The 27,702-nt window shown below is 39.3% G+C and overlaps 4 protein-coding genes across 4 annotated transcripts in view; 3 read left to right on the top strand and 1 right to left on the bottom strand.

Moving 5' to 3' along the window:
* LOC143846560 (uncharacterized) overlaps window positions 1-27,702 on the bottom strand; it is an 87,649-nt gene that overhangs the window by 21,804 nt on the left and 38,143 nt on the right. The gene's annotated exons all lie outside the window — the stretch shown is intronic.
* On the top strand, window positions 54-14,575 carry LOC143846555 (protein-tyrosine-phosphatase IBR5-like). Its single transcript, XM_077355016.1, has 5 exons — window positions 54-692; window positions 5,353-5,452; window positions 9,081-9,138; window positions 9,232-9,338; window positions 13,902-14,575. Exons 1-5 carry the CDS (start codon window positions 456-458, stop codon window positions 14,204-14,206), a joined length of 807 nt encoding a protein of 268 aa, XP_077211131.1. The 5' UTR covers window positions 54-455; the 3' UTR covers window positions 14,207-14,575.
* Window positions 16,276-18,193, top strand: LOC143846955 (uncharacterized). The gene is made up of 2 exons (XM_077355576.1): window positions 16,276-16,689; window positions 17,641-18,193. The coding sequence occupies exons 1-2, from the start codon at window positions 16,305-16,307 to the stop codon at window positions 18,018-18,020; spliced, it is 765 nt and encodes a 254-aa protein (XP_077211691.1). The 5' UTR covers window positions 16,276-16,304; the 3' UTR covers window positions 18,021-18,193.
* On the top strand, window positions 21,682-24,482 carry LOC143891935 (protein NRT1/ PTR FAMILY 4.6-like). Its single transcript, XM_077396427.1, has 4 exons — window positions 21,682-21,702; window positions 22,080-22,215; window positions 22,314-22,531; window positions 23,034-24,482. Exons 1-4 carry the CDS (start codon window positions 21,682-21,684, stop codon window positions 24,480-24,482), a joined length of 1,824 nt encoding a protein of 607 aa, XP_077252542.1.

Genomic DNA, 27,702 nt, shown 5'->3' with positions numbered 1-27,702 from the left:
AAAAAAGGTTCTTATGTTCGGAAAAAAACCAGAAAATGGTAATTTGTTTTAAAAATGTCGGGTTTTGAACCTGAACCCAACTCCAACCAAACACAACCGATCCCCTGATTTTTCCCCTGAATTTTCAGGTTTGAACCCGACGGGTTCGAGTTGAACCTGACCCGAGTAGCCCCCCTAATTAAGTGAGAAATCAAGCATTCCAAATTACCCAATTGGATTCTGAACGCGATTCATACGGATGCCCAGAACCCAAAGTACCAAATTCCATTTATAGCTTCCCCAGTCGTGTGAAAAAAAATCTAGTTAGGTTCATTCGCTCGTATTTCTGACACTCCCTTACCTTAAAACTCTCACAGATGCCTTTTACAGATATTGATCAGTATCTCAATCCGCAATATTTTTGTTTCGATCTGTAAAAAAGCCTGTTTTTTCTAGATCTAGGTTTGGAATTATCAATGAGGAAGAGGGAGAGAGAGAACCCATGTGGGGTTTGTGGGCATTATCACAAGTACGAGGAGGGTGAGGTTTGTAAAATCTGTGGTCATCGTATGCCTGCTTCGTTCGAGAAATCCAGCCCACAAAATAGTGCTTTCCCATCAGAGATCTTGCCTGATTTTCTCTACTTGGGTAGCTATGACAACGCGTCACGCGCTGAGCTTCTTAAGACTCAGGGGATTTCTAGGGTTCTCAATGTGAGTGTTTTTTTTTTTCTTTTTTCGGCACTCGATTGCCTGTGATTCTCTCTTTTATGGTTTGGATTTCTGGGTTATGAATTTCTTTATCTGTTTTTAAGAACTAGGGTTTTGCAACTCTCTGTTTTAATTTGGTGTCTCTGTATTTTAATGTTGAACTACTGGTATTGGGGATTTCTAGGGTTCTCAATGTGAGCTTTTTTGTATTTTTTTGTGAATTTTTGGGTTACGAATTTCTTTATCTGCTGGTAAGAACTAGGGTTTTACAACTGTCTGTTTTAATTTGCTATCTCTGTATCTGGATTGCGTGTGATTTTCTCTTCAGGTATTGGTTTGGGAAATATTGGGTTATGATTTTTCTTTATCTGTTTGTACAACTGTCTATTTTAACTTGCTATCTCTGTATTTTAATGTTGAACTACTGTTATTGGGGATTTCTAGGGTTCTCAATGTGAGCTTCTTTTTTTTTTTGTGAATTTTGGGTTATGAATTTTTTTATATGTTTGTAAGGACTAGGGTTTTACAACTCTCTGTTTTAATTTCATGTCTCTGTATTTTAATGTTGAATTATTGGTATTGAGGATTTCTAGGGTTCTCAATGTGAACTTTTTTGTTTGTTTCTTTTTTTTTTTTTTGGCACTCGATTGCGTATGATTTATCTCTAGGTAATGGTTTGGGAAATTTTGGGTTATGGATTTGTTTCTCTGCTTGTAAGAACCAGGGTTTTACAACTGCCTGTTTTAATTTGGTATATCTGTATCTCGATTGCGTGTGATTTTCTCTTTAGGTAGTGGTTTGGGAAGTTCTGGGTTATGAATTTCTTTATCTGCTTGTAAGAACTAGGGTTTTACAACTGTCTGTTTTAATTTGGTATCTCTGTATTTTAATGTTGAACAACTGGTATTGGGGATTTATAGGGTTCTCAATGTGAGCTCTTCTGTTTTTGTCTTTTTTTATAGGCACTCAAATGTGTGTGATTTTCTCTTTAGGTAGTGGTTTGGGAAATTCTTGGGTTATGAATTTCTTTATCTGCTTGTAAGAACTAGGGTTTTGCAACTGTCTGTTTTAATTTGGTATCTCTGTATTTAAATGTTGAACTACTGGTGTTGATTGGTTGAATCATCTGTAAAACCGACTCGTAGTTAGATGATGGTTTGTGTGAATTAGCTGCTGACATAATTCCATTCTTTGCTCTCGGTTTAGGTTAGATAAGACTTGCAGTTAGATGATACATTCTGTGAATGACTTGCTGATATAATTGCATTCTTTGTTCTCGGTTTAGGTTATAGAAGTGAATTTTATACTTAATTTCTTCAGTTTTGCAGTTTCCTAATGTTCTTGGTTTGAAAATGATATGGAGACTGAGAGTACGACCGATGTGAGAGCCCAACAATGAGAATGTGCCACGTGTGCAAGTAAATCTACTTTTTTGTTGATTTACCTGAACCCTAAGGGCTTGCTTTCGTCACTTTTGATGTTGTGGCGAAAACTCATTTGTTCAGCTCCCTGCATAGTCTTACTCTTGGTCTCGCTAGCATTACTCTTCTTAGGTTGATAATTTTGGGTTAAATGGGTTTATTTTGTGTTTGTAGAAACTGGTTTTTTTCAGCCTTTTTTTGCTGTTACATACTGGGACTTGGCATCTGAATGTTGAGGCAGTGGTAAGATTTGGTTAAGTAATCTTGAAAAGGGGAATCATATTAGATGAAAAATTTTGGTTACAAAGGCTGTGAAGATTCATGCTTTAGGTTATCACAAGCTATTCTACTTCTATTGTCTTTGCATTTAGATATGCTATTTCTAAGTAAGGCCTTTGAGTGCAATTTTCTTCTTCCTGAGCTTGCGGGAAGCGAAATATATTATGGCACAATCAAATACTTGATGAGTTTTAGATCAGGTGAGAGCATAGTTACCAATGCGGGAAGCGAAAGTGGGAAGTGAGGCCTCTTAGGAAGGAGGAAGCTGGAAGTGTGAAGGGTTATGGAAGCATCAAGGGAAGCAATGGGGAAGCATAGAGGGAAGTGCCACGAAAGGGAACAATATTCCTGTAAATTTTTTTTGATAGAGAGATTGATAGGGTAGCTTTGTTCTTGAATACTCCTGAATCCATATTTATAAAGAAAGAAGGTAGTAATATTAAAATAAAGAAAGAAGTTAGTGATAAAAGGGTTTAGATCTAGAACCCCTCCGGGTTCTTTAGCGTTAGGTCTTTTTATCACCTTGTTGTTCCTGGCCCACTAACCTTGCATCTTTTCAAAATTTGGCATATCCTTGCACTGCCCAGAGCATAGTTTTAAAACTCCCCCACACCCATGTCGACTCCTTCGAGTCGACTCCCTTTTACCTTGGCCACATTCCACGTTGCGCCCTATAGAGTCAATAAAAACTCCTTTGACTCTCCCAAATTATGATTGCGTCAACCGAGTACTCAGTTGTGTCAACCGCATTCTTGGCTGCGTTTGCGCCGAGTTAACAAGGAATTTTCTTTTGCTGCATTCTGCGCTGCTTCCACATTTATAAACACTGGCCTAGAGTATGCATGTTTGGATGAAATACTTTTTTAGATAAGATTTTGACGGCTGAACATTTGTGTAACAATAGGATCTTAATAGTCGATTACTGCATCCCCCGCGCAAAGGTTGGGGAATTAGTAAACCATATTTTCCTTTATTGCAGGATAACTGGAAATGTTTGGAGCCGCATCTTTGGGAGGTTTGGGGTTTTGTGGGTGATCCCTTCTCGTGTTGCTGAATTATTGGATTGCTACTCTTTTGCTAAGAAAAGAAGAAGAAGAAGAGTGAATGGAGAAGTGGGTTTGGGGTTTTGGGGCAGCAAAAAAGAGGATTGAGGGTGTTACGGCAACCCGACAAAGGGTTTGGATGCTCTGATGCGGAAAAAGGGGAATGGATACGGGAGGTAAGGGAGTGGGGGAATGGACAGAGAGGCTTATGGTAAAATAGCGTGGGGTTGTGTCAAAGGGTTACGGGAAAAAAGGGTGGGGTTAAAAGCGTTGATGCGCACAGATAGAAGAGGGTTACGGGATGGGAGAGATAGAGATAGGGTTGCACGAGGGAGCCAAGAGAGAGGGGGCTTAAGGAAAACCCACACGAGGGTTTGCAAGAATGTGAGAGAGAGAAACATGAATGGGAGATGCGAGGGACTCTTCCTTTCTTCCCTCCTTTCAGGATTTTTGCTCTGATACCATGTTAGAATGATACCATCTTAGAATGAGTAGAGAAGAAAGGAAGAAGAAGAGTGAATGGAGAAGATGATGAGTCTCCACTAAAGGGAACCCACATGTAATATGATGTATATGTAGAGCCCAAAGTAGGGTTACATGTGTAAAGACAACAATACCCTCAACACTATACGTAATGACCAAAATACTCTCCAACAGTATTCATTGTAAAGGAGATTCAGTGACTGATTGATTGGCAAATTTTGGTGCAGATTGTAGTGTAGAGCAGCTCATGAATATTTTATAAAGGATTCATTAGCCGACCCCTAGGGGTGTTCATTATTCGGTTAAAAGCAAATAACTTCGGTCGGTTCAGTCTGGTTTCGTTTTTTTTTTTTTTTGGAAATTCGGTTATCTCAAAAAAAAATTCGGTTAGCCGAAATAACCGAAATTATGATAAAAACTAATATTTTTTCAAAAAAAAAGTGCTATATGGGCACTTCGTAGGATGATCAAAATCGCCCATTTGATTGATCACAACTCAATTAGGTTGTGCTCAAAAAATCATTTCGATTGGATGATCCTAACCCTCCGATCGAAATCAAGATTTTGCTTTTTTCCCTCTCTTTCTCCCACTATTCGGTTATTCAGTTATAACCGAATAACCGAATTTTTAATCGGTTCGGTTTCGGTTACCGAAATTTGATAACCAAAATTATTTCGGTTATCAAATTTCGGTTATTTCGGTTCGGTTATAACCAAATAACCACCCCTACCGACCCCAACTAGTTTGGGATAAAGGCTTAGTTGAGTTGAGTTGTATTGTAGTGTAGTTCTGCATTTGTCATCCATGCCTGATGTTCTTTTTACTTGTCATGCATTGGAGTCCTTGCTTTTGGCTTATTTTTGGTTGTATGCTCCACCTATCCTCTAAGCAGTTTTTCTTTACTCCTGTTCGAAAGAAAAAAATATAAAGCAAAAAAGAAAAAAACATGTGCTACAGTTTTTGTAATCAGCTCCTTCACTTAATGAAAGTCACTTGATTCCAAAAAGAAGAAAAATAATATGGGGTGTGAGAATTACGATTTTCGCATTGAGTTATATATGCATTTTTTCTGTCTTTCCATAATGAGTAACTGATGTTGGAACTACAGATTGTACCAATTTTATGGACTCTTTAGATAATAGTAATTTCCTGATCCCATTCCCATAAGAGTATTAGCTGAATGTTACGTTTTAAATGGGTTTCTATTAATTTCTTGAACTTGTGTAAGAATTCTTGCGATGATGAGGTGGACTAGATGTGAAAAGATTGTTCCATCTCATTATTGGTTCAGGGAACTTGACCATTATTTTCTTTCTTTATTTAACTGTGACGAAGTTTATTGCGTTGTTTTTTTTTTTTAATTTTTTAAGAAGGGAACAATGTGTTTCTTTCTACTGAGGAGCTTGATGTCCTTTCTGATTTTGGGTGATATGCAGACTGTACCTGCTTGTCAAAATTTGTACAAGAATTCTTTCACCTATCATTGCCTCCAGGAAGAGAAAAATTTACCATTTGAAGACGCAATTCAGTTTTTAGGTATGTACATTATATTATTTAGCTCTCTGTTTGTTAATTAATATTTGTTAGCTCTTAAGGCTTCTGTTGTTTAGCATTGTGTGTGTGTGCGCGCGCGCGCGCATGCAAGAGTGCTGGATTAATGTGCATGCCTGCATCATTCGATGTCATTTATTAAGTTCTACATTGCTTCTAGGAATTTTTGGTTCACTGTAATGGTTAACTTTTTGGGCTCGTGGTTCTGTGTTGAGATACTTGGACCATTTGGCATTCCTTTTGAATATCTTGATAAAATTTGTACTGAAATCATTACATTTTTTGCTATGACAAACATAAAAAAGTTGTAACTGTACTCTATTTGTCAATTATTATAAAAAGACGAGTAAGGAAGGAAATCAAAAGACAAATGACCATGGTCTAAGAACTAAAATTTACTTTTCCCTAATTAAGCTCAAGGGAACTTGCCCCACAGATGAAGAGGCCTTTTTTCGATGCTGCCTCGCCATTTTGTTTTTTTTTATTTTGCTTTTTTTTAAATTAGTTCCTTTCTTTTCCGATGATAGTTAATTTGTTGATTTGAACCTGTCTTCTATGATCCTCTTGTAGTTGCAGATTCTATAGTTGTCTCAATAGTTTCAAAGCCCCCATCACGTTGGCTTATTCCTACCGACCTTATCCTCCCTCCAGTGACATGCCCTGCCCACCATCTACTTAAACGCTTGCAAATGCGAATTTAGCAAGTTCGTTTCCATGTACAACTCCTACTCCATACATACACGTGAGCACGAGGGTTACATATAAAGACTAAAATACCCTTCTAGCACTCCCTCTCAAGCTGAAGTATATATGTCATACAACCTCAGCTTGTTACAAATATCTTTTAATATGGACTTCCCCAATGGTTTAGTAAATACATATGCCAACTAATGTGGAGATCAAGTGAAGATGGTGCTAATTTCTCCTCTTTGAAGCTTCTCACAAACAAAGTGACAATCTACTTCAATATGCTTCATCCTCTCATGGAACACTGGATTGGAAGCAATATGAAGTGTTGCCCTGTTGTCACGATAGAGTGATGCTGGGGATGAAGAAGGAATACCAATCTGTGATAGGAGAGACCTCGACCAGGTCAACTCTCCACATATACGAGCCATGGCTCAATATTCTGCCTCTGCACTCGACCTAGGTACCACATCTTGTTTCTTACGCCGCCAAGACATTAGATTTCCTCTTTGTGGTGTAGTAACTTGTAGTCGATCTCCTATCTGTTGGAGATCCTGCCCAATCTGCATCAATTTGCCAACAAGTCTCCTATATCTGCCAGGGCCTTCCAACAACTCCTCCTGATCTGGATAAGGTTTTACATTTGGGTCCATAGGAACCTCGGTAGGCTTTGTTCCTAAGGACCCCATCTCCTACAGTATGTCCAGAACATACTTCCTATGTGACAAGGAAAGACCACCTCGAGAATATGCCACCTCTATACCTAGAAAATACCAAAGACGTTTTTTTTTTTTTTGAATGGTGACCGAAGACGTTCTAAGCCTTTGGTGCAAAATTACTTCTGAAGGGATGCTTTAAGTCGTTGAATACCTGTCTTATCATCCCCAATAATCTCACTGTCATCCACATACACAATCAACAGGATATAGCCAGAATCAGAAAGGCGTTGAATGCAGAGTGGTCAACTACACACTGCTTCATACTAAATTGCATAATGGCCTCGTTGAATCTACCAAACCATGCTCATGAGCGCATATAATGCCTTACGGAGACAATATACAGAATTAATCCCCCCTTGAGCGACAAACCCAGGAGGTTGCTCCATATACACCTCTTCATTGAGGTCACCATGTAAAAGGCATTCTTCACATCCAACTGATAGACTGGCCAACTTCGGTTAACTGCTTAGGAGATAAACACACCAAACGTCTGGGTATACACCTTAGCAACCAAACGGGCTTTCAAATGATCCATGGTACTGCTTGGCAAATACTTCACAGAAAACACCCAACAATAGCCAACAGCTTGAGCACCCTTAGACAACGGAATTAGCTCCCATGTACTGTTAGAGTGAAGGGCCTCCATCTCAGCTCCATAGCAGAATGCCAATCTAGATGAGCTAATGCCTCTGCACCAGACTTGGGGAGAGCAGTTGATGATAAAGAAGAAAGAGAACTCATGTAAGATGGAGAAACACGATCATATGACACAAAATGAGAGATAGGATAAGCAGAAGAATGTCAGCGAGTCCTAGAAGCAATAGGGGACTCAATAGAAACAGGAATGAGCTCAGTACCTGAGGTGGATCTGCCAGACCGAGGGGGAGGTGTAGCAGGATGAGATGACGCTGAGGTAACCTATTTTCCATGGAAGAAGTGGAAGAGAAGAGTGAGGAAGAAAGTGAGTCTGTCAAAATCAGACCTCTCACATCATGTGATATATATAGATGGGGGTAAAACGACAAAATGCCATTCAAATAGCTATAAACGGGCAAAAAGGCTAAAATAGTAAAAATATGAAGACTAACAATTAGATGGACTTCTCTAGAAATTTTCCAAAATTCTGGATCTATTCCGGCCGGAATCGGGTGTTTCGTCTTGTTTTGTCTGGTCTAGTTGAAATGGAATGAAACAGGTAGAAACCTATTTGATGTGACTGGAATTCTAACCGGAATGTTCTACCCTACTTCGTTGTACCAGTTTTGCTACTGGTATGTTATGTTTTGTCCCTTATGGATGCAATAGAATGTGTTTCATAACTATGACACCTACAAATTGCTGTGCTTATAGGTTCTGATTGGTCTGGATATCTCTATGATCAAAATTCCACTACTTGGATATCTCTATGATCGAAGTTCCACTACTGGTTATTGCACTTTTCAAGGTGGTAATTTGGTGACATGGAAAAGTAAGAAGCAAAGTGTTACTGTCCGTTCTAGTGTGTTGAATTTGAGTATCGAGCTATGGCTCATACTACATGCAAGTTTATCTAGTTGAAGCATTTTTATTGGAGTTGTGATTTCTAGTGAAGCTACCTATGTAGTTGTTTTATGACAATCACGCTGCTGTGCATATTACTTCCAATCCATTGTTTCATGCATGTAACAAGCATAATGAAGTTGATTGTCATTCTATGCGAGAGAAAATCATTATTTGGAGATGTATCTACCCCTTTTGTGAAGTTTTAAGATCAAGGGGTTGGGCCTGTGGCTTAATGGTTGAGGCTTTTGTATCTCAAACTTGAGGTCACAGGTTGATCCCAGCTTACCTACCAAAAAAAAAAAAAGTTTTAAGATCAACTAGCTGATTTATTTACGGTCTTTGAGTCAAGGACAAGTTGATATTTTTTGTTCCAATCTGTGATTATATGACATACTATTCCCCAGATTGAGGGGGAATGTTGGAATTTCTTATATTGTATAGTTGTATTTTAGTCGTATCACTTACTGCTGTAAAGTCACAGTTCATGTACTTGGTCATCCCTCTCGAAATGCTTTAGAAACCAAGCAGGCAGAATTTTCTCTCTTTGAACAATATAAACTTTGTCTTAGTCTTTTTAGATCTACGCAGAATTGTGCTTGGCTTTTGTATGTTACTATTTCTTAATTGGGCACATGGTGTAGTTTGACATGTGTTTGTTTGTGCAGAACAATGTGAAAAGGACAAGGCACGTGTTCTTGTCCACTGCATGTCAGGAAAAAATAGGTTTGAATTACTGAAAAAATAATATATTAGAGAATGGTCTAGATTTCTTAATATTATGGTTGCTGGAGCTATCATTTATTAATCTTTTAACAGGTCACCAGCTATTGTAATAGCCTACCTGATGAAATGCAAAGGATGGAGACTTGCACAAAGTTACCAATGGGTGAAGGAACGTAGACCATCAGTGGACCTATCTGCAGGTCTGTATTTTCCCTAATATAGTCTAGTTATTTTCTCTGATCTTTTGTACTTATGTGGAATTGTCAATAGACATCGAAAAACACATCTTTATATTGACAAAGTGAAAATGGCAAAGGGCAAAGAATTTACAAACCTCATGTACCAAGCCACCTCAAGAAATAATGGTGGAAGAGTCTTAATTTCTTATATAGGACAGAGGAGAACCAGCTGGTCACATATTGACGATAAGATTTTTCCTTACTACGTGTATTCAAAGGAAATTATAGTCATATATCAATTCAAAGTTCTGATAAAATTGCCAGGAATCCTTCATTGGGGTGAAAAATATCTCTTTGTTCATCGGATGACATAAAAAACTGCTCCAATACTTACTAATAGGCAATGTAGAAGTTGACAAAGACATCTATGATCTACATCATAACACTTAAAATTGTTAATGCTTTTTGTTTTTCAGTGCCAGCTTGTCCCTCCTGGTATCGTTTTTCTCCCATTTTAATAGAGTTGCCTTTCAGAAAAAAAGAATAATACATTTTTTGGTAGAACAAAATCATAATATCTGCAAGAAGGATAGCTGTCTTTGGGTTATCCATTTCTGCTACAATTAACCAATTTGTGATCTGTATAAATGATGCCGTGTTCATTGTAATTGAGGTGAAATACACTACAAAACTTTCATTCCTCTGCATTTCCTTCAGTGTCAAAAATAATTTGTACAGCCACCAAGACCTTGATCACTCATTTCCATGGGTGGATAGCAACTGGGGTAATGTTTGCTCAGCGTAGTGAATATTACTTATTCATATTCTATCTGGGAAATGCATTTTCAGGCAACAATGCGGTTTGAGAAGATAAGGGGAAATATTTCCAAAATGATTGGAAAAAACATATACGAAAATGGGAACCATTTTGTGACCTAATAAAGCTGAAAGAGTGATTTGATGCAATCCTTATGAAATCCTAAAGAATACCATACATGGATCTTTCTCTCTTTGGAGTCACTATGTCTCTATCGATGATCATTAGGCAGGATTACTGTTAGATTTTGAACGTCAAGATTGTGGCTTGCCTAATCAAACTTGAAACTCTGGCATGCCGTAGTCGTTTTTTTTTTTTTGAAAAGGTAATCAATAAAAAGAAAAGAAAATGGGAAGACCAAGAATGTCACCCAGAGGAGAACAACAAGGGAAAACTAAAAACACAAAAATACAAGAGCCTCAAGGGGGCAAATAATAAAAAAACTCCAAACCCGCTCTGACAACACCATCTCTAGCTAATGAATCCGCCTCGCTATTATCCGATCTACGAACATGAGTAAAAGCAATGGATGAGCCCACAACAATGTCGTGGATCTCATCAAAGAAAGACCAAAATCTCTAAGGCGGCACCGCGGACCCCCAAAACCATCTAACCACATTCAAAGAATCACCTTCCACAATAGTAGTATCCAAAACCTCACTAGCAATTTTTTTAATGCCTTTAAAAACCGCTCTAATCTCAGCTTCATTGGAATCACATACCCCCAGCGGACCCAGAGAATGCCCATAGAGTCTCCCACTGGAGTTACGAAACAGCCCACCAATACCCGCCGGGCCGGGATTTCCAAAACTTTTGCCATCAAAGTTAAACTTTAACCAACCGGAGGGGGAGGGCTCCATTTTTGCACCACCTTGGGTCCGATTTCCCCTTCCAAACACAAAACTCGCCAACCTTCCCATAAGTCGAAGGCAGAAACAAACTGGAACGGGGGCAAACACCTGACCCAAGCTATAACAGAGGCAATAATATTAATATGAGCTGTATGGGCTGGTTTGTGTACCCCTTCAAATACCCTAGCATTCCTCTCCTTCCAAATCGCCCAGAAGGATGTAAAGAGGCAAATATTCCACAAGATCTTACTTTTCTTCTTCCAAGGCACTAACTCCCAGCACGACAAAACCTCCAAGATAGAAGAAGGGAACACCCAACATATACCAAATCTCTTCAGAATAAAACCCCAAACCTTCCTAGCAAATTTGCAATGCAAGAAAAGATGATTAGCCGACTCACCATCTTCCAAGCAAAGAGGACAGTGATCCACCAAAAACATACCTCTTTTTCGAAGAAAGCTAATGGTTTGAATCCTGTCCCTACAAGCCGCCCACCCAAAAAAGCACACCCGAGGGGGACAGTAAGATTTCCACACCTTCGCAAGAATAAAAGGGACGGAACATGGGGAAAGATGTGAATAAAAAGACTTCACAGAGAAAAACCCAGATAAATCCCAATTCCAAACTCTCTTATCCGACCCGGACAATTTGATGTAGCATGATTCGATCACCTCAAAAAAGCGAGCTAAAGCTTCCAATTCTCTTTCGAAGAAATTCCTCCTGAATGCCGGCATCCACACCACACTCCCATGCTCACGAACAAAACAATCTTTGACCATCGCATCTTCCAAGGATGGAAGATGCGACAAGAAACAACTCCGGAAACAATTGGCAAAGGGGCTCGGTGGAGCACCAAGCATCCTTCCAAAAACTGATTCGATCCCCCGAATAAACCTTGGCAAAGGGGCTCGGCATGCCTTAGTCGTTAGTTCTAGCTTTTGATATCTATCATATTATTTGCCTGAAGAAAAGAATTACATTTTAGTCAGGTACCATGAAATCTTGAATTACTTTTAAACTTTTAATGACTAATTCATCAAGAAGCAGCAGTTTGTGGAACTATGGAAAGACTATACAGTGGACTATATATGTGTTTTAATACTTCAAGTAATTATAATACCTATAAATTATATTCTTTTGAATAGTATAGATATCAAATTTACCTTAAAATGGCAAATGCAAATTCTTTAGAAGCTTCTTGTACCTTTCTTTTGGATGTTCATCCAATTTAAGTATTTTTAGCTGTGACCTCATTAATTAATTGACTGCCCCATTAGTTGGGCCTCCTATTGCTTCTATTAGCAGGTGAACAATTTAGTAGAGAACAATCCAAATCTAGGCAATTTTAAAATTTGGGATAACCGTGTTGGCTGTAAGAGTTGGAGCTATTATGCTCGCCTTTTGGAGGTTACATGAAACCTATGATTTGTCGACATAGACACAGAGTGTCGGACAAGTCAAACCCCCAAAATTTAGAAACAGGGATACGGCTAAAATAGAAAGTATATATAATCATGATTTATGGACACAGATTCATGTGTCATAAACACGCCCACATTAAGTTACTTCTAGCATTACATTTAAAAGTGTCAAAAGTATGTCGAAAATAAATTCAAAGTGTCATCTAAATCATAACATCAAACATATGACGGCAGAAAACAAATTATGAATTAACCCATATATTGACTTTTGGATATCGTTACTTCGCTGAGTTCAATTTCCTTTATGATAAGTCAGTTTGGCAGACTGGAGACCTGTAACAAGATTAGATTAGCCAAAGGGACTTCATCTATTGACCTCCAATGCTAGAAAGTTTCTACATATGCTTGTCTCCACATTTATAGGCATAGACTATTTCCGAGTCTTCATTAGTTCATTTATCTTTCTATTTTATGGTTTCTTCCAAATTCCCTGCTAGTGAAATTTTTATATGATGGTTCTTTTGTATTCCACTGCTATATTCCCCAATTTTAAAAAGCTATAAGCCTATAACTAACTTTCTAAACCTGCAAAATTGTAGTGCTTCTTCGGCCTTTCACCTATTTCCATGGCTTTGCCATCCCTCGTTTTTCGGATAATTCTCAAATGTATCCACTATGGAATACCCTTACAGCGATTCATGGAGAGATAGACACAAGGCATGTATAAATAAAATATTGTAAAACTTGACTAAATTTAACATAGAAGATGCTATTAATGATATATTGATTATAACATCTATAAGGCTCACGTAATCTAAACATATAGTTGTAAATATGCGACATAACAAGCAACAAACATGATATTTAATTTCAAGTGACATATCTTTGAAAAATGATGGTTGTTTTGGCCAAAAACTGCATCCATTCAGTATCTGGTATGAGTAACACTATCATATAGTATCAAATACAATATATTGGACCTCCACAAATATCTGGGTATAATAGCATATGTCTTTTGTGCATCTCTCAAGATGTTTTTTTTTATAAAGCCCTCTAGATGTTTTTCTTGTGTGTTGTCTGCATCACCCGATTTCTATTTATGTCCAGAACATGATTATGAACCAAAATTCTGAGAAAAGTAGATTTTAGGATCTCAACCATGGGAAATGATATCAGCACAACTTTTTTTTTATGGGCGCGGTTTTAGTTTGTCTTTTCGTTTTTAATTGGCTTGTGAGAGTTTTTTGGGAACTGTAATGACCTTTTGACAGCTCTTTAAATACTAGAAGACAAGATAGGTGAGGGCATATGTCAAAACATGGTTGTGTTGATATCATTTCCCGTCAACTATTCTATCAGTTTTTAAGGGCTTACATTTCCTCATTATTGAAGTAATCAAATTCATGCTAGTCATTGAATGCTGAAGATGATGCACTCACATGTTTCTGTTCTGCATATACCTGCATCTCTGACCCCGTCCATTTATGAATTGTAGCCGTCTACCAGCAGTTGCAGGAGTATGAGCAGAGAATCTTCGGATCAAATGAGCTCAGCACAAACCCGTTTTTCCCTTCATCAAATCCACCATCATTCGGATTTGGGTTTCCAAAACCGAACAATGTAGAACCTCTTCCAGCTTTCAGTCAGCCCTCCGCGACCTCCATCTTTGAGCGTGCCACCCTAAACATCTCCCCACAAGAATTTACCTTCGGAGCTGGCAAGAACGAGAAGAAAGTACTCGACAGTCCCTACAATATCACCTCGCTAAATGGGACCGACACTCCAATGGATAGCTCCTAAATTTCTCGTGCATTTGTTGGAATGAAGTAGATTGGACTGTGCCCGAGTCCTGTGGCTTATATCTGAATTTGGATATAAAGCTGGAAATGCTCCCCGCGGGTTGTCGGAGCACACTAGCAAAAGTGGGTAATTTTCTTGCATGGTTTTTGGACTCATGTTCAGAATTGTGACTTCTCTGCACTCTTTAATAGTTCTTATTTATATGAAGTAATGATTATACACCAGAATTTTCAGCAGCCTTTTTATTTTCTGAAGTTTGATTTATGGCTCTTGTTCGAGATGCTGATATACTGTAAATATACACCACCCATGCTTCTAGCATTAACTTAGAACTTTTTTACAAATATCATCAAATCATAGTTGTTGTGAGACTTTGTGAACATAACTGCTTTTTCTGCATACCAATTGGTGCGTTTTTTTGTTTTTTTTTTTAAATCTTTAGACAGTAGATGGTTGTCAGCTGGCTGCAGTGTGAAGGGAATCAAATCTGTGCTCTCATTGGCCGAAGCGATGGGACCAATCTTCAAATGATTGGTGTGATGCGTAGTGGATTGGTCCCATCTGAAAAATGATGATGGGACCAATCTTCAAATGATTGGTGTGATGCGTGGTGGATTGGTCCCATTTGAAAACTGATGGGTCCCATTGATTCAGCGTATGCGCCTTGCTTGTGGGGAGCAAATACAAGTGTTGGCCTGAGCAAAATGGCATTTCTGCTTCTGAATGGGCAAACAAACTATACAGGTGGGGGCTTCGGCTTCTTACTCTGTTGGGTTCATCATTCTGTGATCCAGATTCTTCATCTAGTTGGGCGTACTGTGCTTGGGCCATGGACGCCCAAAAAATCTCAGCCATTGGATGATGCTAACTGGCTTGATGGATGGTAGAAGTTCAGTAATTGGATGGGTAGGATGTGGCATCTTTGATCGATTTGAGGAGATTTAGGACTTCCGCTTGGTGGGGTAACCTTAGATTGCCCATAACAGTTGAATTTGGACCCTGTCTCGTATGTATTCCTCTCTTTGATTTAATTCTAATGGAGCCTTGAAGCCATCTTGATTGAGGTCCGAAGGCATCTAACGGTCCAATTTGGTCCCACGACCACCAAGATCCCTTGTTATCCATCCAACTGACTTTTGTGTACCCTCAAGTTTGATTAGAGCGTCCTATATCACTTCAAATTCGAAGCATCAAATAAAGCTCTGCCTTGCCCATATCAATTTATTTTGGGAAATGATACCCCCTCCCCCCATTTATCCTCAAGCAGTGAACCATTCTCACAGAAACCGTCAAAGGGGCGTGGGGGTCATTTCCCCTTATTTCCATCAAACTTTTGTTCCTCCATCATTCCTATTTGAACAAGAAGTTCCTACTCCCCGGAGTAGTAGATAACTTATCTAGGATCATCCCAGCCTTCATAGATCGAAGGTTTGGGATGATCCTATGGAAGGGCCCTGATTTTTTCGCCCCCTCACAGGATAATGCGCCCCACTGGTGGGGTGATCTGACGTCAAAAGGCAAGTTTGCCCACAATTCACGTAAAAAGAAATCATCTCCCGAAACGACGTAATGATAATACAGATGACGTTTCGGATCGCGGATTTAGGTTCGACGTGGCGTTCTAACAGTTGGTCGTGTGCTCCACATGAAGCCCTCCTAAACGCCGTAGGGGTACGTATAGCTGATTGAGCTTCCACGTGGCGTTCTAATCGTTGCACGTGGGATCCACATGAAGTCCTCCTAAAGTGCGCAGGAGTTCACGTGCCTTTCACCAAAGCCAAAGGGACACAGACCTATCGTCTTCTTGAAAAATGAAAATGGTCAAATAAGTCCCACTTATACGACACGTGTAAGTGTCCCTCTTCATAAGTTTTCACGTTGGTCCCACCCTGCGATATCGGTTCATCTGGTGGACCCCATTTTTTTTATTTTTTTTTCTTGTCGTTTATGACCCTGTCCACCCAACATCGTGTCTTCATAATCACACGACATGAGCACATCCTTCCCCCAAAACCTGTCTATAAAAACAAGGAGGCTTTGAATATAAAAATATATTTATACACATTCAATAAGAAGGAAAAATCTCTGTGCATTTCTGATGGTAATGAGGGACACTCCGGTGAAGTTCAAGAGAGTAACGGCACCATTAGACGAGATGGCGACGGCGAGACTCTGCGAGAGTAGTGGGAGTGAGCATTCCACCTCCAACTCGCCGGAGCTTTCTGATCTCGTGGATTCGTTCATGGAGAAAGGCGTGGAGGATGAGACGGAAGAGAAGAGAATGGAATCGGAAGATGGATCTGTGGATTCTGATAGGAGGGAGATTTTAGAGAGTTTGCTCGCAGTCTTGCCGGATTCCGACCATGTTCTGCTAAGGGTTTTGGCTGAGACGGAAATTGCTTGCCGGAATATCGGAACTGTGACAGAGGAGGGTTTTAAGCGCCGGTTGATGCGTCAGCTCCAAGACAGAGGTCTGGACGCTGGTAAGCAAATTTCTTTGTCTTTTGCTGTCGATCGTACGCTCGGGTGAGTGTTTTAATCTGTGTTTAAAAACTGTATTTAAAAACTCGTTGACTCAACTCGGAACTCGCCTGAGTCGACTACCTTTTAAGTTGGCCGCATTCCGCAGTGCACTACAGCTACATTTCGTATTTTTTCCTACAGACTGAATAAACTAGAGGGTCAATAAATACTTTTTTTTACTCTCTTGAGTTATAACCGCGTCAACCATGTTCTTGGCCGCACCCGTTCCGAGTCCGATAAGTATCTTTGTTGGCTGCGTTTTTAAATACTACTTTCAATTACTTGCGCAATGAAGAGGGTAATGGAGCTAATGGTAGTTGAAAATATAGAGTACCTGCTAGACGTTATACTGTTGTAGTCTAGTATGGTGTAAGCTTGTATATTTCATTATTTTTCAAAACGTACTCTATGGATTACACTAGGATGATCCAAACCGTCCATTTGATGAGATGGAGGGTTGGGATCATCCTATGGAAATTATTTTGTGGCACAATATATATATATATATATATATATATATATATATATATATATATATATATATTGTGGCCTATCAAATGAATGGTTTGGATCGATCATCATTTTTTAAACACTGCTCTTAACTTCTTGTGCAATGAAGACGGTAATGGAGTTAATGATGGTCGAAAATGCAGAGTACCTGCTAGAGGTGTAAGCCCGTATAGTCCAGTAATTTTCAAAAAGTACTGTACGGATTACCGTCCATTTGATGCGCCAAGGAGGATTAGGATTGACTGTAATTTTACAAAAATACTAGACTCTTATGAGCTTGCACCCTAAAAAATCTTCCTGCTAGCGTTTCAGGTAGAAAATGATAATTGTACCCCCATTGTTTTGATATTTGATATTGGCACCCTCCTCTCAAATTCATTTTTCGGACATTTGATTTTCAGGTGTATGCAAGTCTCGGTGGGACAAAACCGGACAATTTCCAGCGGGAGATTATGAGTACATTGACGTTATACTCGATGGTGCCCGCTACATTGTGGAAATCGGGCTAGTTCGAGAATTCGAGATCGCCCGGCCGACGAGCCGTTACCTGTCGCTGCTCGGTGTTTTTCCTGCGGTTTTCGTCGGAAAATGTGAGACACTGAAGCAAGTGGTGAGGATTATGTGTGCCTCTGCGAAGGAGTCCATGAAGAGCAAAGACATGTATTTGCCACCATGGAGGCGGATCGGTTACGTGCAGGGAAAGTGGTGTGGTTCTTACAAGAGGATGACTAGTTCGGCCCCGTTGTCGGATTTAGGTCTGACTTTGGCCGGAATACGGTAAGTGGGTTTTGTTGAGGGGTTGATGACGGCGAGGTTTTGCCGGGAGGAGCTGGTTCGGAAGGGGGGGTTTGAAGGCTGGGAACTTGACTCTTGTTTTCAATGGTAGGATTTGTGAACGTAAGGATATTTTTGTATAGCTAAAGAAAAAAGATAAATAAATTGTACTTTTTTTTATATTTTGTTTATAAGAATGCTTGTAGCATGAGTTTACAATGAGAAGATTTGATTAATTGAGATCTTGAATAGAATGAGAATGCATATAAATACACCATATCACGTAATGTAAATACACGATATCGCGAAGGGAAATGACTTAAGCGCTCCAATGTTTTGATAAACATTGGGAAATGATATTTTGCCCCTCTTAAACAGATAAACCCCCCTCTGTGAGAATGGTTACTTGAGGATAAATTAACCTTTTTTAACATTTTCTAGGGAAATTAGTAAATGCTCCCCTTTTCATTACTAGGACACCCTAGCTACAGGATCCATAAGTGAAAAGGTGCTGATGTACTTCACATCAGAAGGAATCAAGTGACCTGATTGCCACGTACAATGCAGCTGGGTGTCCCAAGTGATGAAAAGGGAACTTAACGAATAACGGTAAAGGGGGATTTTATCCGCGGGGGGGGGGGGGGGGGGGGGGGGGGATATCATTCACCGTAAACATTTTTTGGATGGGTACGTTTTAAAGGGCTGTCATGTTTGTCGTGTAATATTTAAAGGGTTGTTAGAGGAATATTACGGTTCTCAAAAAGCTCTTAATATCCCATATCTTTTCAGAAATATTATGTTGGGGATTCCACATAAAAGCAAGGATCCCATATCGGTGAAGTGAAATGGATGTGGATGGGTTATAAGGGAATGGGCACCCTCCCCGTAATAGCTAGCTTTTGAGGGTGAGTTCTACCCGGGTCCTAACAAGTGGTATCGAGCTAGGGCACGGTAACCCCGGTGTTGCCTCCCAGGGCAGAAATGTAACTCGGGGAAGATCTTGGTCTGCCTCCAAGGAAGGTGAAATTCTCTCTCGAAAATCTCGTAGTTCCCACGTTGCTCCCCAAGTTGCTTCTGCTTAGAGGGGGAGATCGTTGGGGATTCCACGCAAAAGCTAAGATCCCACATCGGTAAGTGAAATGGATGTGGATGGGTTATAAGGGAATGGGCACCCTCCCCGTAATAGCTAGCTTTTGAGAGTGAGTTCTACCCGGGTCCTAACAAGTGGTATCGAGCTAGGGCACGGTAACCCCGGTGTTGCCTCCCAGGGCAGAAATGTACCTCGGGGAAGATCTTGGTGTGCCTCCAAGGAAGGTGAAATTCTCTCTCGAAAATTTCGTAGTTTCCACGTTGCTCGCCAAGTTGCTTCTGCTTAGAGGGGGAGATCGTTGGGGATTCCACGCAAAAGCTAAGATCTCGCATCGGTAAGTGAAATGGACGTGGATGGGTTATAAGGGAATGGGCACCCTCTCCTTAACTGCTAGCTTTTTGAAGGCGACTTCTACCCGGGTGCCAACAAATTCAATTGAGCTGGCTTCTCTCACATGTAACAGCCAGTCATGAAATGCCTTTCTGGGATGGTCCCTAGCAAATCCCAAAATGTAATATATAACAATAATATCTACCTACTCATACAAAATATTATAATAAGGATTTTCCTAGCGAATTTCTGGAATGGCATTTCACTGCCGAAATTTGCTTGTGAGAACAGCCACACAGGCTCACTTTTCAGCAGATTTTGTCTTATTCATTTAGTTCAACAGAGATGGCTGGTCTCTCACGCAAAAATGTGCCATAAAATGCCTTTCCACAAAATTCCCTAGCATATTTTTCATATCATAATACAATAATGATGAGAAGAGGAATAATATGTTTAGGGAGCCTTCTAATAAATCCAAATGATGCTTAATGTATGTGTAAAGACATAAGGGATCTCATATCTTAGAAGAGTATGAGCTGAGCATTCTTCTTATATTCAAATGTTTTACTAGTTTCTCTACTTTTATTTTATTTATTATTTTCCCAAAATATCCTTATTTTGCAAAAGTATCCCATATCTTTACTGAAATTTCTATAAATATTCTTAGTTTTACTTTCGCATGAATCATTTTTGGAGATATATGATCGAAATGAAAATTGTTTTCTATGAGGTTTCACATGAATTGTAGTAGACATTATTTTGAATGTCAACGGTTTTTTTGTCATTTTATTACCCCCAAAAAGATCAACCCACATACTAAATTATGATGTAAGGAAAAATAATTATGAAAAATATTCCGGTGTCTAGTAGGTTTACAATTTTCCTTAAACAGGAAAAAGTTTTGATTTTAGAAAAAAATTCCACTGGAAATAAGTTTACTAGAAGCTAGAAAATTCATTTTTAATAAAAATATTCTTGAAATTTAAAAAAATTCCATACATCCAAATAGCCCTTTAGTCATTTTAACCATGGTTTTAAATTTTGGATTTCGGTGGAGACCGACACCGAAACCACCAATAACCGAAACGGTCATTTATTTCGGCCAAAATTTTTGTTTTTCCGAAATTTGACCCAAAAAGGCTGCTTTCTTTTTAATTAATTTAATATTTCACCGAAATTTCGACCGAAATTTAATATTGAATAAAATATTGGTTTTGATTTTTGTACCAGATTTCGACCGAAATTTTGAAATTTCAAGGTCCGAAACCGGTACCGAAACCGAAATTTTAAACCCTGATTTTAACTAATATGAGTGCTTATCTTAGAAGAAGACAAGCAAAAGAACCCAAGAGCCCACATCTAAAACCAGGAAAGACTTTTGATTTTAGAAAAAAAAATCCACTGGAAATAAGTTTACTAGAAGCTAGAAAATTCATTTTTAATAAAAATATTCTTGAAATTAAAAAAATTTCCATACATCCAAGTAGCCCTTTAGTCATTTTAACAAACAAAACACCAGGAAGATTTAATAATATGAGTGCTTATTTAGAAGAAGACAAACAAAAGAACCCAAGAGCCCACATCTAAAACCCCCTTTAGTCATTTAACAGATAATGCATCAGGAAGATTAAATAGTATATGGGTGCTTATCATAGAGGAAGACAAAAGCAAAAAACCCCAAAAGCCCACATCTAAAACCCCACTTTATATAAACCAAGCCAAGGTATTTTCTCTTTTCTTGTCTCTCTCATCACAAAGAGAATATGTTTCCCTCTATATAAATGAGAGGTCTTCCTCTCAATTCCACAACCACACCATCTACTTACACATTCTCTTCTACACATACATTCTATTTTTCTGTCAATCACAAACAATGGTATTCACTGATCTCATTATCACCACTACTGTTCATGAATGTGAATTGATCTTTTTGCAATTTATATTTTTAATATTTTTTTTTCACTTGTTAGCATCTTTAATATTTTCTCTAATCACTATAAATTAGATAAATGATCCAAGTCTATGATTATATTGCTTTGGTGAACCCATCTTTGATCAATCAGGACCGTCCAATGGTGGGTCCAATCTTAGATTAGCCAATGGCCCTAAAATCACTTTGAAAGGGCAATTCTACCCCTTCAATCAATTGTTAACTATATACTTTTTTTTTTCTTTCTATTTGTAATCTCTTGATTGGATGGTTAAGATTGTCCGATGAGATTACAAGAGGGGCCACCAAGTAGAAAACATGGATATATCAATGGACCTGGTTAGATCCAACATTGATCGGATAATCCTGGACCCTTGATCAAATAGGCACCATTTGGGTTCCACCCGGGAAAGTTTAAGATTTGATCTTTTCAAGTGGGTGATCCAAACTGTTGATTGTTAGGATGATCCTAACTTTGATTGTCCCCACCTAATCCGGTTCCTTTTAAAAATCAAAATGACCCTAAATTTTTTGCCTCGTAGAATAAAATTTTCATCAGTTGGTTAACTCAATTTTCATGGAAAAGATTTTTCAAAATATAAATTATTCATTGTTTTCTAATAAAATATATAGAACATACTACCATACCCTGGAATTTTTTTCACTGGAAATTTCCCTTTCACTATCCCTTAAATACTTTCTTCTAAATTTCTTAGGAGAGAAGCTTGGAAGTCTCAAGAGGAAGTGAAGATGGGAATGTGTCCAACACAGTGGATGGTTTTGTTGACTACAAGGGGGACCCTGCTAACAAATTCAAGCATGGTGGGCTTAAGGCAACAATCTTTGTTTTTGGTATGTAAAGTGCACATAATCTTTATTATAAGTAGTCTTCCTAGCGTCTTGTGGTGCTATGTAGTTACTAATCTAAACTTATGGATTTGCAATATAAGTGATGTCTGCCTTGGAGAACATGGCCAACTTGGGAACTTCAGCCAATTTGGTCACATACTTCTACATCAACATGCATTACGACATCTCAGAGTCAGCAAACATGATGACCAACTACATGGGAACCACCTTCCTTCTCTCTCTTGTGGGGGCCTTCATATCTGATGCCTATCTCACCAGATCAACCACCTCGCTAATCTCTGGCTTTATTGAATTCCTTGTAAGCTCACACTCTTACCTTATGCCCAACAATATGAGATTTTTCTATTTAGTTTTTAAGACTCGAACTTATCTGGCGACCCAGGAAGGCACCTTAAATTTTATTGATAATAAGCAACAGGAGGTGATATATTTGCCGCCTTTTCTATCCAGACCCACCCCGTCGAGTTTATTTATGACTACTCTCTTTACACACCAAGGGGTGGCCTGGGGAAGAAAAATGCGCAAATATACCATTTTGTTTTTTGGGTAGGTAAGTTGGGATTGAACCTTGGACCTCCAGGTTGAAGAACAAAGCCTTAACCATTGGACTACTGGTACAATCCCAAAATATATCATATCCCTAAGCAAAAGTGCATCTAGATGAGGACATAAAAACTATGCCTCTACCAACAAAAAAAAAACTAATACAAAGGCATCTAAGCTAGTAAAAATACATGGGATTGTCATGTTTGCTTAGTTTATAATCTTCTCCAATTCACCAATTGTTTTGTGATTGTTAGGGATTCACACTACTCGCCATCCAAGCGCGTGTGAAGTCACTTCAACCTTCCCCTTGCAACATGCTTGACCCTACCATCACCTGCGAGCATGTGGAAGGCCGGAACAGTGTCATTCTCTTCTTCGGCCTCTACCTCGTGGCACTAGGCTCAGGTGCATTGAAGGCAATTCTACCCTCCTTAGGAGCCGAACAATTCGACGAAAATGATCCAAAGGAGCGGCGTTACATTTCCTCTTTCTTCAACTTCTTCCTCTTCAGCCTCTGCGTTGGCTCGAGCATCGGTGTAACCTTCCTAGTCTGGACCCAAAACAACAAAGGATGGGACATTGCACTTTCCATCTCCACATCTTCCATCCTTCTTGGCCTCCTTGTAATTGCTTTCGGCTACACCACATATCGTAACAGAGTCCCAACAGGAAGTCCCCTCACTAAGATCCTCCAAGTCCTCATCGCGGCCTTCAGAAACCGAAACATGGACCTCCCCAACACCGAAGCTAACATGTACGAGGAGAAGAAAGCCAATCATGATACAGAAAATCTCGCTCACACGAATCAGTTTAAGTTCCTAGACAAGGCTGCTATCATTCCTCAAAACAAGGAAGCTCTAGTAGGTGAGATAACTGGATGGAGGCTTTGCACTGTGACTCGCGTAGAGGAAGTAAAGGTCCTTGTTAGAATGGGGCCTATTTTTGCAAGTACTGTATTGATGAACACATGTTTAGCACAACTCCAAACCTTCTCAGTCCAACAGGGGATGACAATGGACAAAAGGCTAGGTAGTATTGATATCCCACCAGCTTCTCTCCCTATCATTCCCCTCTCCTTCATAATCATCCTCACACCTCTATATGATATGGTTTTCGTTCCCTTTGCGCGAAGGGTCACTGGAATTGAAACTGGGATCACCCACCTGCAAAGGGTCGGCGTGGGGCTGGTCCTCTCAACCCTCTCCATGGCTGTGGCTGCAATAGTAGAAATCCAGCGTAAGGATGTTGCCAAAGAACACAATCTCCTATACTCTCCAACTCCTATCCCAATGAGTGTATTCATGTTGAGCTTCCAGTATTTCATATTTGGGATTGCTGATCTCTTCACCTTTGTTGGGTTACTAGAGTTCTTTTATAGCCAAGCACCACAAGGATATCGATCCCTCGGGACTACATTCGCTTGGTGCTCCATGGCTATTGGGTTTTTCCTCAGTTCAGTTATTGTAAATATTGTCAATGCTGCAACAAAGAATTATACAGCCAGCAAAGGATGGCTAAATGGGAATAATATCAATGTCAACCACCTTGATCTGTTTTACTGGACCATGGCCATCCTCAGCTTTCTGAACTTCTTCAACTACCTCTACTGGGCGAGATGGTACGAGTACAAGCACGAAGGGACAGCGGCTCAAGTTGCTAATGAAGCCGATGGAGAGATTTTGCCACAAAGCGATCTGAAGTAGAACCGCGATGAAGACAACGATGCATTGATGTCAATGAGTGTTATGACAAATCATAATTTTGCAATGTTCAGATGTTTATCTTATTGTTTGAGAAAATTATGTTATGATATTAATTGAATATCTTTTCAGAACATGCTTCCACCATTCCCCCTTCTTTTCAAGATTAGACTTAAGGATGACAACCATAAAACCTTTCAAATCTAGAAAATATGGATCTACGAGGAAAAATTCTACCAATTCATCAAAGATGAATGGAATATTCCAATATATGACAAACACCAAAATGGATTAGTCAGAAAACTTCAAAAATCTTAAAATCAGACTGAAAAGTTAGAGTGTATGGCAATGTCTTCCAAAATGTAAAAGATGGCGATGATGAAATTACCATTATGTAAGCAATTTATGATCAAATTTCATCTTAAATAGAATGTTTTTCAACCTGAAAAAGAATATGGCCCCAGGGCAGACCTCAAAAATATTATAAATATATAGAAGGAAGGAACCAAGAGGAGGAGTAACCGCCTAGCCTCAAGAACAAAAGAAACGGAAATACATAGCCCTGATTGGAAATGTAAAGCTTGAGTAGGGCGCCACCCACCCTTACACCCCAAATCCTGAAGAATGATAGAGCATGGAGCAGACAATGCTTGAGTATCGTCTCACAACTGGATATACAGGGTCGATCATCATGAAGAAAGGTATCCTGAAGACTTCCCCGACCGGGTTCTAATTCCAGTTATCTAGCCACCCGTGAGCGAATTGAGACCTCACCCATTAGCATAGCATTACTGAAATGAAATTTTTAACTCTATATCTATACATTATATCCCTGATTCTCTTATCCACATTGGCTACTCCTTATAATAACCCACCTCTGCTCAGGAGAGAAGGAAGAACCCTGCCAGATAAGACAGAACCTTTGTCTACTACAGAGTTGTTGGGTATCAGAGGAACTGATCTGGCATAGCTGTCGTGAGCATTAAAAAAACAGGAGCAGTAACACTGGATTTTCTTGAAAAGACTATTGTGGTTATCTTTTGGATGGAAATGTCCTAGTTCAGCATTGATTGCAATCTCAGCTGCTACCTCTGCTACTGCAATACCTTCCCTCGTCTCAAGGCATTGTTCAGAGATTCTTAGAGCACCTTCATTTTGGATGTTTCCTAGGGTTGCAGGTCGGGTCGGGTCGGGTCGGGTTGGATTGAGTCGGGTTCGGGCTGGTTTAACCGGAAGCATTCACATACTTTATTCAGGAATGAGGGAGGTAACGTTGAAGAGCTGGCAAGGACAACATTCTGTTAAACAGCTAATTACTATATAATTTAATGCGGAACTTACCTCCGGCCATGGCGATTAGAACTTAAGATCGCGAATTCCCTCAAACCGTTGATGACAACACGAACTCCGATGCGCCACGAACAAGGAAAGAGTGTTCTTCTGATCTGAATAAGACTTTGGGGATTAATTGATGGAATCACATGCATAATTTTCTTCTCAGATTAGGGACCCTCTTTAGATGGAACTCGATCTATAAATCATGTCATCACCTCCCATTAAGAACTCATATTTATAAAAATTGGTAGTGCGTGTTTTTGCGTCCTACTACACCACAAAAATTGAGTTTCCTCCAAATTAAAAACACTTGGGATTTATCCTTTAAACTCCTTTTGTGTATACAACACTTGTGGATAAACTATCTAGAAGAAATCTAAAAAAGTGTTCCTTCAAGTGTGGATCCTAATGTGGACCACACTAGAAACGCCAACATTCTCCCAGTTGGTCCACATTGGTGCATATTCACAAAAGTAACTTAGAGTCTAAAACACTTATTTTTGAAAAATTTATGACCATAGTTTTAGAAAACCTTCTATCCCAAATATCTTTAGTTTTGTCCTTATTGTACACCCTTACAACGTGTCTCAAATGTACGAATCAGAGCGGCGCACACCTCCAACTGGAAATGTTACTTTCTATGTATCGCACACACTGATTCACACTAATGTACACTTTATGTGTGGTTCATTACTTTATTGAAAAGGCTCGCAAATGGGCATTCGGGTCCGCCTTTATATGTCCTCATGGACAGCCCGTCTTATCAAACCTTAATGTGTAAACACTTTATATAAGACGGAATGCATATGTATAAAACATATAATCATCCACTTTATGTAGAAACTAAAAGTGACATAAATATAATTAAGCACCAAATACTACAAGACCCATATGATCCACATGTTCCGTATACAACCTAGGCAGAAGTCGTGGGATCCACTGCAACTGTAGAGTAGAAATGTGCTTAATAGCCACTTGATGATTCAAAAAATCTCTCTAACTTTAAGGAACTTCATGTTAGATAAGAATATTGCAACGAAATTATCACAGCAAATCACTAACGGCTTCAAGATGGAATCCACAATCCTAAGCCATGTGATAAAATTCTCCCAACACGTCGTATCTTCTTCCTCCCTTCTCTGCTGCCACAACACCTCTGTATCTTATTCTTACCTTCTTCTCATTTGCTCCCGCTGGCTTGGACAAGCTGTGTTGGTTATAGCTCTAGCTCCTACTACTGTCGAGGTAAAGAATGAGGAGTCTGGGTAACACACACAAACCCCTTTTGTAGATACTAACTATGAAACAACCAATTACTCCAAACGCTTAAGTTGTTGGAGTTAGTGTTATTTAATCATTTATACTTCAACACCCACCCTCACTTGTGGCCCCTCTTTTTTCTGGTTGGTTGGCCTTACACGTGGACTTCTAATATCAAAGAGTTGTGAGTTTTGGACCCTGAACTCTGATACCATGTGAAACAACCAATTACTCTAAAAGCTTTAAGTTGTTGGAGTTGGTGTTGTTTAATCATTTATACTTCAACATAAACGAGCTGGGTAACACATGAAACTCTCTCTCTCTCAAACTTGCCTTTTTTTTAAGAAATAGCTTTGGAAAGGGGGTGGAATTAGGCAAGAGACACGAGGTTGAAAACCATAATTGCGGAGTCTCTTCTCTTGCCCACAAAAGCATCAGAACCGAGAAAAGTTTCAAGAAATTTTCTACATTCATCTCTGCAGTTCTCATTTTTTTTAAAAAATAAAATAAAATTTCTCTTCCCCTCCATGTATCAAACAAGATGCTCTTCTAATCACCTACTACCCATCCAAAATTTCTCTTCCCATCCAAAATTTTATTATTGGCTGAATCTCTACAGCACCCTCAT

This window comes from Tasmannia lanceolata, unplaced genomic scaffold (genome assembly GCF_043159265.1).
Source record: "Tasmannia lanceolata isolate RefF3 unplaced genomic scaffold, GAP_Taslan_0.1 ptg000015l, whole genome shotgun sequence".
Taxonomy (NCBI): Eukaryota; Viridiplantae; Streptophyta; class Magnoliopsida; order Canellales; family Winteraceae; genus Tasmannia; species Tasmannia lanceolata.
The sequence above is the reverse complement of the archived record's forward strand: the minus strand, read 5'-3'. Positions and strand labels throughout refer to the sequence as shown.